Source organism: Gobius niger, assembly GCF_951799975.1.
Source record: "Gobius niger genome assembly, chromosome: 12".
Taxonomy (NCBI): Eukaryota; Metazoa; Chordata; class Actinopteri; order Gobiiformes; family Gobiidae; genus Gobius; species Gobius niger.
This window is the reverse complement of record NC_136863.1, coordinates 13,254,589-13,267,223: the sequence shown is the minus strand read 5'-3', so window position 1 is coordinate 13,267,223 and position 12,635 is coordinate 13,254,589. Positions and strand designations below refer to the sequence as shown.

The following is a 12,635-nucleotide window of genomic DNA, read 5'->3' as shown; positions in this document are numbered from 1 at the left end:
CACTCCACTGAGCCTTCATTTGACTAATAATCACCAGCCTAATGAAGGAAGCATCATTTTCACACTTGACTGGGTTCAGGTTCAGGCAAGTTGACAAGATCCAAGTAAAAAAAAAAAAAAATCTGATCAAAGCCATTTTGAATTCACAAGAATAAGACAAAGTTATATACAGCTGTCTGATATCCGCTTTATTGTTAAAATATGTTTTGGTTATATCAGCTGTGTGTTCTTTTTAAACATCTGTTAAATTAAAGGCAAACGTATACAGCTTTATCCCGCAAAACCATGCAGCAGTGTAAACATGTGGTCTAACCAGATAAAAAGTAATCCAACTACTATGTACTGGCAATGTCAGAGTTATCAAACAATCTTGTCTTCAGAAAAGCCACATTAAAAGAAAAAAACCTCTCAAAATCTCTCAAATTGTTGTAAATGAAATTAAAACCATGGAAAACAAAATAAATACATTTTGGACATCATATACATAATAGAAATGCATTCCTTTACACGACCGTCTCCCACCGAGTGCACATCAAAACTAAATGGAGATTCCTATCGTACTCGGCGTTGTTAACCAAGGACCTTATTAGGCAGTAGGGCGGCACAATTAATCGCAGTTGTATCGAAAGAGCTATCACAGTGAGCATTACACGATGTTCTGAAATACATGCGATTCTTGTATTAGTTCATATTTCAATCTTCTTCCAAATATCAGACACGATTGGACACTGTGAACCCAAATCTCTTGCCTTTAAAACATAAATTGCATTGTTCATCATGCAGCCCTACTTGACTAGACAAGACTAGACAGCTTTGAGACTGTTAAAAATGTACACATCCATGCATCCCACTGGTCAAAAATGGTCTGAAAACAACGATTAATGATGGAGTGTACAGCTTGTTTACATTCTGTAACATAAAAAGTCCAAATGTCACTGTTGGCAGCGAAGTTTTCAACCAACTCTTCAATTACATTTCACAATATCATTTGTCAAGTTTACAACTCATACATGACAACTATAAAGTTAGCAACAATCATCCAATGCTCTACAAGCACCCAGCAATACAAGGCCAAGTCAGTTTAACCTGAGAATGAATGAAAAGACACGGACATTACCTCCCTTTGTCGCTACAACAACAAATTAATAGCAGCTAAAAGAAACAGAAAAAGGTTTGCTATCAGTGTTGTTGTGCAGTGGCAATATGTAGCCACAATCACGCACAATCTCATCTAACTTATCCAGAAAATTGAAGGTGTGATGAGAAACGTATAATCTACTTTATGCGTCAAGATTATTGCTACATATAATTTAGTATCATTCAAAGTTTGATCTTCGGGCTTGTCAGATGTGATCATGGATTATAAATTTAATTGAATAATTAAAACATGAAAAGAACACCCCAGAAAAATCTCTCTCTCCCAACATATAGGATGAACAAAATGTAGTTCAATCAAACACACCTTCAGTTGAAGCGTCTCAATAGCCTCTGATTTTACAGCAGCAAACACCCTCCTTCCTCCCTTTCTGCCCTTGATACATTAGTGGGTCACTAAGGCACCGGTGCGTACAGTCTTTAAAACAAAACCCTTTTGATCTGTCCACTGCCTGTTCCTGACTCCATGTGAATCTCTTCTTTCCTATACACTCCACAAACACCTAACACCTGATGTTTGCAAATAATCCCCCACACGTCTTTGTTTCAACAATTAACTTAAAATATTCCCAAATTTCTAATCTGTACAAACATTTATAATGGAGTCGTTCGTTCCACCAGTGGAAAATGCATTCACTTGACGTCTTTCTTTTCAAGCTGGAACAGATCCAAAATGTCCATCATGGCCTGTTTAATGTGGCCACCGAAACGATGCGAATCCTACAAAAAAAGAGAGTAATATATTCAATTTCACATAAGTGAAAGACAACATTTTCTTTTTGCACAAGTGCAGTTAATTGTACTTACAGTTTCAGGGCTTGAATGTTTGCTTGAGATGTGAAAGTTGATGAGATTCTCCCCAACAATGATGTAAGAAACACCATATCCATCATCAGCAACCTAACAAAAAAAGACGGGAAATGTAATAAGTGCATGAAAACACACAAACAAGCCTTGAGTCGGATACAACTCACCGGTCCAAATCCTCCTCCTGAGGAGACATACTCTGGGTGTTTGATCAAATCAAACAGGTCAACTTGCTGTAGAGGGGTCTGACTGGTGGACAGCCTCCACGGCTCAGAGAGCACCTGAAGAGCACGCAACAGAGCATAGTTACAATAAATCAACAATAAAGAGGGATAAAGAAGATACAAGTGTTGTAAATGAAATGCAGAATGCTGAAGTTATGCTCTTACCTCCTTGAGAAAAGGCGAGTCCTCCCCAAGGTATTTCGAGACGACATAGAGACAGAAGAGGTGACGATCAATTCCCTGTCCCGTCATGGCCAGGCGGTACATGTTTTGGTGCTTCTCTGCAGCCTCTTTGAGCAACTTCATACGCTCCTCCCTCTGAACAGTGATGCACGGTAAGCATTTTTTGTTCGATGAAGCTGCTTGAAATTCCATAAACAGTGAAGACTTACCGTTTCATCTCTGATCATAGATCGGACAAAGGCACACGTCTCATTAGTGCAGGAGCGCACAGTTTCTGTCCGGCCTTCGCGGAACAGGCGCGTCATAGAGGCTTCATAAGTCAGGCAGAACTTGCCCTTGTCCTAGTGAAGCACACCAATTGTGAGAAACCACATGTACTTTGTACTTTGAATTTGAGAAACATTGATGAGACATTTGTGAATTTTGACTGCCCTCTGCTGGAGATTTTTTAACCCACATGATCATTTTATAATAAATATAAACAATATAAAGCAAAAGTAAATAAATGATTCCACCAATTCAAACAAATGTACACTTTCAAATCAGTATTGTGTGCAGATGTGGAAGGCGATATATACTCACTCTGTAATGTGCAAGCTGCAGGGCGATTTGGATGAAGGCATCGGGACTAGTGCGGCACTTCTTAATCAAACCTTTGCCGAAGGTGCTAAAAGGGATGATGTGACAATCCACGTCATCAGCCAAATTCTTGGCAACAGTCAAAGAGCTCTCGATAACCTCCTGACACTAGAGGGTGACAGAGAGTTAAGGATTAAAGAGCAGAGTCAAGTGCACAATAGGTAAATCACTGCAATACAATTGAAAAAAGACAGTATAAAGTTAAAAGACACAGTATCAATAAATTCTCATGTGCTGGCATGACTTTCAGTGTCATGTAGAGGGAGTGAGGAATTGTCAAGGTGGTCATGGTTCTAGACCAAACTGTTCATTCCTTTAAACAAGCACTGAGCTTCAAGCACACAAATAACTGTATTTTTAGCATCAAGATGCAAGAAATTATCAACACATCACCAGTAGATCATGGAAGAGAATAAATAGTTTTACCTCAGAGGAAATGTCCCACTGCAATCGCTGCGGACCTGGCATGTTTTGATGGGGCTCTCCATGACAGTGACCATCTTCACTATATCCCAACTTAATAGGATCCAATGAAAGCACATGCTGAAATGCAACACATTTGACATAATTCAGTAAGTTTATGTGCAGCTAAAAGTAAAGTATATAATGCTGAAATGTAACGCTTGATCTGGGTATCATCATTATTAATACCATGCACCAAAGTGTTGTTTAACAGCGTTAGCTGCTCTGTCAACGACAAGCGCTCCGCTTTATAGCAAATGTAAGAGTTTTAAAAGGTCTTATTTTTACAAAATCAAATTTAAGACTTTAAGACCCCGCGGGAAGCCTGTGTTAATGAACAGATTACATACAGAAAGGACTGAGAGGTAAACACTGGACAATTTAAAGAAACAATACACTTAACATAGAAGCTTTAGTTTTGAAATCTAAATCAAGACCCACATACCTCCCAGAGGTGGCCAATAATCGGAGCATCAGCCCATGAATGCTCTGCATTCAATCCCATGGTGCCATTTTTGAAGACAATCAAGTTGAAGGATTTATCAAACCATCTAAATAAAACATTTAATTTTACCCAAATGAAAATCATTGATACATATTTAAAAAAAAAAAAAATTCAGTAACATGCAATGTGTAATCCTACCTGTCATAGCAATGTCCGTGTAGGAGCGATTTGGCATAGCTATCCAGGGACTTGACTGGATTGTTTGTGTCGTACCGTTGCTCAGTGTCGTCAAGAGTTACAAAGAAGGCTGCCTTCTCAATAGCATCCAATGACTGCTTGTTCTTACCACGTCCAAAGTACAATTCACGAGCTTTGGCCCATGGTGTCCTGTCGAGGACCCCAAAATAAAAATTGATTACGAAAACAAAGAAAATCGACACTGTAATTGAATTCCCAGGATCATTGTGCTATTGAAGGTGTGCCTGTAACCCTTCTCACCTCTCTCCTGCAGTGAGAGCTGCAAGTTTCTCCTCCCCTGGCATTGGTTCAGACGTGTCAGACAGGATTCTCTCCATCTGCTGCTCGATCTCCCTCGGCAACAGCAGGCGTCCGTCATAAAACATCCACACCTTGTAGAAGCGGCCCTTGTGGTACACGACGATGTGTTTGCTCTCATTCACGTGCACTAGGCTATCTGGAGAGAGCCACCAACAAGTTATGCACAAGTCAAATCTTAAAAGGTCATCTCAATGACTCGAGATCATGAACACATTAATACTGTTTACATTAAGCAGGCTGGATGATAACTACAAAAGGAAGTGAGATGAAAGGAAACATAACTTGGGAATCAGACAATGGGTTGGAATATCATGAGTGACCATGTTTGTTTGAACAATGACAACATCACATTATGTCATCAGATGCTTTACCTCCAGCAGAGGCCGATTTTTAAGTTTCAATTGTTCAAACAAGCACTGCCTTTGTTGTGGGGAAGAAAAAGGAGACCTAGTCTAGGAACAAACCCAAGAGCAACAGCTTCGTATCCAGGTAATTCACAGTTGACAGTTTAATAGTGAGAGTACCTTCTGGGTTATTTAACAATTATATTTGTGGCAGAATTGTTTCATACGTCTCTAGTGTTGACAATGTAGCTGGCCATATAGCAATATACTATACGCAGATAAAAAAATATCTATGCAAAGGATATAAACAGCTTAAAGGAAGGGTATGTAAGATGCATTTTCTGGTTCAAAACTGCACAACATCTGAACCTATGTTGCCCAAAGAGGTATTTGAGGACATAACCACAATATGACGTGACATTCCTCATTTGAAAGCTCAGAACCTCAGAATTCAGTCAATGAGCTCAAACTACTGAAAGCCTAATTTGGGAAAAGCCAGATTAATATTACAAGAAGAGAATGGACTTTCAGCAAGATATTTGCTGCTGATTGAATCAAGCGCGACTCGCTTTAGCCAATCACAGCCAAGTCTCAAAATGTCTGAAAATGCAACAACAAAGCACAAAAGCAATTAAATATTTACTTTCTGATCATGTCATGTTTTCCATCATGAGTGCGTTGTTAATTAGTATCAATAAAAATGCTTGTTAACAGAAAACGTAAAACACAGCCACTAACGGCAATACTGCCAGGCAATTGGATCGATTCAAGATTGATTTTTGTGAGACTAAATGTTTAAATCACAATATATCCTGCTTACAGTGCAACATCACTTGAGCACTGGGATTTTTGGACGTGAGAACGAATCCAGGGAGTTAGTGCACACTGGTTTAGATCCAGCACAAACTCAGCTCTGCTTTCTAATCAGCACAAAAATTTAAAGGAACAATATATACAGGTTTTTATAAAAAAATGTATTTAATCATATTGAATTTGAGGAAGTTTCACTCACGTCTGAAGAAATTAAAGTAATGGTTGTGAAATATTTACTAAACATCTTACATGCCCTGCCTAAAACTGTAAGTAATATTTTTGACACAAAGGGGTATGCAGCTACATGGTACCCAACGCCCACTACTGAAACGCTTAAAAGGGCTTGTTTGTTTCAATAGGACAGCGGAACAAAGGTCCAATGAAGAAGTAGATTGAGTGTGTAGTGAATGTGGTAGAACTAAACACTCTACCTGTGTCTACACCTGGGACACGACTGGTGTTGAACATACGCTCGTATTGGGCTGAGCACATGGGGATAGTGTGTAGGAGCATGAGCTGAAAAGCAAAAGGGAGAGTCAAACACAGAGATGATTCTCTAATTCACTAAAATCCCCAGAGCAGACACACAGAGGATGGAACGATGATTGGTTTAAGGAGAAGGTCTTAAGGAGCAGGAGAGGCCTCAAAAGGCTGCAAGGGAAGGAAACACAAGCAATGTCCAGAAACCAGTGGCTTACAAACTCAAGGTTTTCAGCAGCACCCTTTTGTTATAAGGTTCTGTTAGTGTTTTCAGAATACAATCATGAATGTGCTTCTGGTCATGAGTTTGAAGTCAGGGTTTCCAGTGGCTGTTGCCACAGGTGATGAGGGTTACAGGATGGGGAGTTTGAGGGCATGGCGACCATGTGCCCTCCGCTTACCTGTCTCCACACCAGGGGTGCGGGTGGTATTAAACATCCGCTCCCACTGAGCCGAACACAAGGGAACCTTGTTTGCCAGTAAGTATATCTAACGCAGCGTCCAGCACAGCAAAGGGACAAAACGGTAAAACAGAGTGCATGTGAGTGTAAAACAAAGCAAGCACATGCATTGGTAACTGGTTTATGCAAAAGAAACTAGTTTTGAAAAAAGATCCATGCCATAGGTTACTGTACTTGACTGTGCAAATACTGCAAGTATTGTGCAAAGTACAACAATTTACATCATGCAGGTCAACAAGAAAGCTCCAAAGAAGGGCAGAAAGGTTATTTAACAAAACAATATTTTCATCCTAATAATTGCCGCTGTCTTTTTCCAACATTGACATAAAAGTGCTTAAATTATAATGTGAGGAAAGGATAGTGATTGGGGACAAAAGTGAAGACAGGAAGCGACACTATTTACTCTTGTAACACTGTGTTCACACTATGACAACAGGTAAATGTAATCATTTATGAAACGGTCACTGATGATAAGGTTAAACATTAACCAAAACCTAATACACAGTGAAAGTGTCAGATTGTGCCGTTTACTTACAGGTTTGATTTGAGCTCTGTCCAATTTTCTTCTGTAAAGCATGATTGCATGGATAGCATTGCCAGCTCTTGCAGCTTGGATTGACGTGGGAAACACATAAAGAAAATCCTAAAAAGTACATGCATATGTTGTTAACTTGACTGTAATGTTTTTTATGCTTTGTGAGGCAAAGGTATTACAAAATGAAGTCAGGTTTTCCCTTTTCAAAGTCACAATCAAAGAATTACCATGGCATAATAGTTGCTGTTGACCATGATGGGACTCCGGCCTCTCAGGTAAATGTATTCCTCCCACCAATCACTGACCTAAGCAGGAGTGGTAACCATGTTTTAACACTATAGAGCTGTGAACCGTCAGCAGCATAGTGAGAATGATGAACTAACTCACATAGTTTGACGTCCACCAGGACTTGAGTTTGAGGTACCACTGCACTCTGGGGCCCAGGTTCTTTTCAAAGTCTTTGGCCAAACCCTCCATCCTTTCATACTGTTCGTCGTCCATCAAGGGGCGGACAGACTCCAAGTACTGTACAACAGAAGTAGTATAGGTAAATAATCTCAAATAAATGGGAAATAAAAGAAGTGAAATATACCCTTCTGCAGGTGTCCTTGACAGCAGGGACTGGTAGTCTTGGCAGGGAGTTCTGGAAACTGTAAAGCATTGGCTTCCGTCCAGAGAAAATCTTCACTAATACCTACAAAGTGAAAAAGGTAAGACAAATTAAAGAAAGAATGGTTATAATATATTTTATTGATGAAAAAAAGACAGAATGACGCTTCTCACCATCCACAAGCGTGTAGCGAAGGACACAGAGCCATGTCTTTGGGACATCCAGCCATGCCATGACAGCAGGCCCTTAAGGACATTCCTCATGATCATGATGATGGTGACCCACAGCCCGGTGCCCACCAGAACCCCTCCAACAACCTTCTGGCTGTCAGTGGACATGTATCGACTGCCAACCAAACAATAAGAGAAGAGCTGATCATTATCACAAACATATTATGGCTAAAGCAAAGATTTTTCTAATATTTTCCTTATTTTAGTAAATAAATGACAGTGACAGTAGCTTATTTGCTAATGTAATTCTATGATACAATAAAATCATAACAAAACTATAACGTGTCAAAATATGGGACACTGACCTTATGGGCAAGTATTCGCCAAGTTTTGTGAATATCCCCCGTGAGGGATCCAGTACATTATATCTATTGTAGGACATGTATGACACGACGACAACCATAAACCCAGCAGGACTCCCTGGGTACACTCCAGTCATCACTCCATTCTGTGTGAAGAAACACATTTACTTATGAAAAAGAGTTTGCTTGTATGAACATAAACTACAGACCAAGGGCTGAACTGGGATGTCTCAGTGCATGTTAAGGTTCATTTTGTTTTGTTTATGTTAAGGTGTACTTTGTCCCTGCATTTGACCCATCCCTCACAGAAAATGAAGGATGGGTCAAGGGAAACCCATGTACAATCAATGTCAATCTCAACATCGGTCAATGTCCCTTATTGCTGGGTTGCAGGTGACATCACAGCATTCTAAAGGCCTATACTATTATATAGAGGAAAAAATATTTTGTTTTTGAGGAAATATTTGGTCTTGTACAGAGAGATCATGGACCCAGTGACTGATATCAATGATTTTTTTTTTATTCAAATATTTTCTGTTTAGCTATGACTTGTGAAAGTGTAATGCTGTTAATAGGAAAAACTGGCTCCTGCCCTCCGTTGGGTGCGATGGCATCATCACATTCTAGAACCTGCAACCCAGCAATTGTTACAACACTCTTTTATTCATCACATCTGGGATGGGGGGGGGGAGTGTCCTGTTTGTTAGCATTTAGCCTCTCCTAGCATATTCCTACGGAGCCAAACGGAGGTGAAGTAAGAAGCGACCAAGATCTTCCACGTTTTCCCTATTTAAATACGGTTGCGTGAGTAGCTACAAGAAAAAAAAAAACATGTACATTTTCTAAGCGGATAAAATGGGGTACTATATTGTATGGCGTAATAACATCTTAGGAGCACTTCGACATCCGCTCTGTAATAACTTCAGAATTCATTAGGAGTGACAATATTACTGCGCGGACGTCGAAGTGCTCCAAGGGTGTTATTACGCCTTACAATATAGTCCCCCTTTTTTGTGTAACCAGCCTGGTCGCTTCTAACTTCACTCCCGTTTGGGTCCATAGGAATATGATGGGAGAGGCTAAATGTTCACATCTTTGGTCTTTTGGCGTGACTGAGGGGACGCACAAAGACCAGACAGGTACGCATCAACCCGTCTAAGCTCAGGTAAGAACATATCTCAGTATGGAAAAACTGTGGCCTGTTCCTTTAAGTTCAGTTTTATCTTCTTTGTTACAAAAAACAACATACATTAGTAAAAGATATGATTAACGATATAATGCTTTGGACATTTTGATCACAGCCGTTATTCTACATGCCTCAAGACAAAAAAAAAAAAAGGCATTACACTTTCAGCAAACAGAGAGGGCTCGGCATACCTTGAAGCGAATAAACCTTTTTTTCCAGGAGTGGAGGCCTGAAAGGTAGATCTGGCGCAGGGCCTCGTGGCATAACTGCAGGTCAATGCCATCCGGAGTGACAGTGAACTGAAAGGCCACGGCCTGGTGGGCTTCTGCCATGGCGTATCCGGCAACAGAGGGTCACTGGGTGTAACAAATGAAATATATCAATTACAAGAACTTTAGCCGTGTAACAGAGGAAACACTATTCTACATAACAATAGAAAAGCCTGGTATTATTGTCTAAGCGCAATGTTTTGCATTTGCAACTGGACACCACAGATGATGCTCTTTGAGTACTGAGAACTGGACAGGTATAGGTAAACTAAGTCGGTCAATTAATTCTGAAAATTATTTATTAAACTACTACTACTACTACTAGAAAAAAAATACAATGTTCCTCTAATTTTGTTTGACCATGTTGACAAAAAGGCCTTATTTTATACCATAATGCACTGCTACCATTTGGCACCCAGTCTCTTCAGTACCAGAATTAAACTACTGGTTTTGTGTTGCTGAGTGCAGAGGTGTTGCATCAGCGCCATGTTGGAATGTAACTTATTGTTCAGAAAACAAGATGTAAAGAAATATTTTGTCTAAACCCATTTTCATTTAATAAATCTAAAAGACAGCGAGCAGACGTCGTTATAGGCTTTTGCACATCTAGTGACTGAGTCTGTCTCGCAGTCCCTTCCCCCAGCTCCTTTTAGCATCACATGATCCATCCTCCGCTGCAGAAACTGGGGGAAAGGTCGCAGCGCTGCACCGCTTAAAACAGCGGCATAAAACAGACACTGAACGTTCAAACTTCAGCCTTGTCTGTCAGAATACACACTCAGCTGTATTATAACAAGTGTCAGTAATAGAAAAGTTTTGAATAATACATATTATTAGACATTAGCAATCTACCGGTGTAGACACCTTTTGTTTTAGCGCAGAATCATGTGCCTATCCGTATTAAAACATATCGACATCCAAAAGACAGTAGTTCCCGTTTCAAAAACACAAGCCGTGCACGCTTCATGTGTGTCATATGTAGGTTAAATCATGGAGTTGGCTATATCATATGTCCCGCCCACGTGGCCCCGGTGAAATTGGGTCATATGAGTTCAGACACGATCACCTTTTAAAATTAATTATAAAAAATATCCTTGTTTACTGTCCCTTGTAAAAGAAACAAAGAGCATTTTTATGGTTTTATTACACTCATAAAAAGGACACCGTCGCACATGTATTGACCTTCACTTGTAGGTGACATTATCCCACTATATTGCCCTGTTAAATTAAATTAAAATTATAATTATGCCATATTCTCCCGTCAAACAAAAGACAGCAAACACCTCTTTTCATTGTGGCAATACAATTGTTGTATACACTACACATTACTTGTCAATGAATGACCTTTACTTGGACTTTTGCCTACATTCATGATGTGCATAACATGGTTGTGAGTGAACTGAGAACAGTCTCTCATCTTTTTGTACACCTTGAATTGTATATTGTAACAATACAATGACTAAGCATTGTAGTCCATATGTCTAAGCGCACACTCCATTATTACGAGTCTTTTACGAGTTGCATTTCCGTATATTTGTCCGGGTGAGCTTCATGTTAGATTGATGTAGAAACGCTGTGTGCAGTACGGAGGACAGAGGATATCTGAGAATGAGAGTATACAGAGCAACGCGTGAACACAACACCAAGGGGAAATACAGCAAAGGAAAAGTATATCCTGTCAACAGCGAAGGGCCGTTTTCAAACCCTGCAGCCATGTTAGCGCTGGGGAGGATTCATTTGTACGAGGCCTCTGCGTCTACCAAGAGTACGATCTCTGCTCTGAGCTACTGTAGTAATGTTATTACTCACCAACCCTTTCCGCGGGGGGAAAAAAGCAGTTTGTGAAGACAAGAGATGGGACAAATGTGGTCTGATTGTCGGCGGCTCCGCTGAACACACATGAATGGTGTATACACTTCCAGCCCCCTTCACGTCACACTGTTGAGAGCGGACATCCCACATCAACAGTGCCCGTCACCGTCCGCTGCGCCCTCTAGAGGACAGTGCTGGAATCAAAGCAAACATGTGAGTGTGGGGAATTTTCTATGTAAAAACAGTTTCAGGCCTGTGTTAATAGGCAGGCATTTTACAATTACACCAAATGTCGATAATACTAAAAACATTTTTTAATAGAGTTCGGGAAATTCCACAGTTACCATGGAGATCCGCCATTTTTAACAGCTGTTTGCATACATTTCCATTGCCTAACATTAGCTAAAAATAGTTTAAAAAGTGGAGAAAAAAGCCGGGGAACAACTCCATTAGCTGCTGATAAAAATATCTAACTCACTGTGATGTCCAGGTGTTTTAAATGTAATGAAATGTAATGTTACCAGCCTTCCATGTTACTCCTTCACAGGAGTAACATGCAAGATTAATATTTGGAAAAATCTATTTTTTCTTCTCTAATATGGAGGACCATGGCTGCCAAAACAATAAATAATACAATAACAATACATTTATAAAAAAATAAATAATAATAATCAAATGAAATTTGCTAAGAAATGCGTGCATGTATTATAAGTGCATTTATATATTGATGTATTTATTTATTTATATATTTATTTTTGTATATATTTATTTCTGTATTTCTCTTAATGTATGCAAATCATGGGGTGGGTCTGAATGCCGCTGCTGTAAGGTCATTGGTTAATCTTTCCCCATGCACACCGACTGATTTCAAACACCTTATCCAGCATAGACACTGCCAAACATGAGCTCTGCTTCAGTCTATTGACAGTGGCACAGATAGTATAGTCTTGTGACCGGAGGATCGTCGGTTCAAATCCTGCAGGGGCACACTGTTGTTGTGTCCTTGGGCAAGACCTGCCTTGCGCCCAGTGTCTGCGTACACTAGTGTATGAATGAGAGTGTGAATGAGTGAGTGGATCCTTGCTGGAAGGCGCTTTGAGTGCCTAATGAAGGTGGAAAA

At 39.9% G+C, this 12,635-nt stretch overlaps 1 protein-coding gene across 2 annotated transcripts; it reads right to left on the bottom strand.

Annotated features, from left to right (window-relative positions):
* Positions 1-1,294: 1,294 nt before the first annotated feature.
* cpt1ab (carnitine palmitoyltransferase 1Ab (liver)) lies at positions 1,295-9,766 on the bottom strand (the record flags this gene model as incomplete). Of its 2 annotated transcripts, none has more annotated exons than XM_079567280.1 (18): positions 1,295-1,875; positions 1,963-2,055; positions 2,130-2,243; positions 2,352-2,504; positions 2,579-2,710; positions 2,952-3,116; positions 3,435-3,551; positions 3,916-4,021; positions 4,114-4,302; positions 4,414-4,609; positions 6,512-6,599; positions 7,107-7,214; positions 7,334-7,411; positions 7,494-7,631; positions 7,699-7,800; positions 7,890-8,061; positions 8,252-8,394; positions 9,626-9,766. In XM_079567280.1, 18 exons carry the CDS (start codon positions 9,764-9,766, stop codon positions 1,789-1,791), a joined length of 2,322 nt encoding a protein of 773 aa, XP_079423406.1. In that variant the 3' UTR covers positions 1,295-1,788. The 2 variants fall into 2 exon arrangements, with proteins under 2 accessions (XP_079423406.1, XP_079423407.1); XM_079567281.1 differs by lacking the exon at positions 6,512-6,599 and adding an exon at positions 6,062-6,146.
* Positions 9,767-12,635: the final 2,869 nt, after the last annotated feature.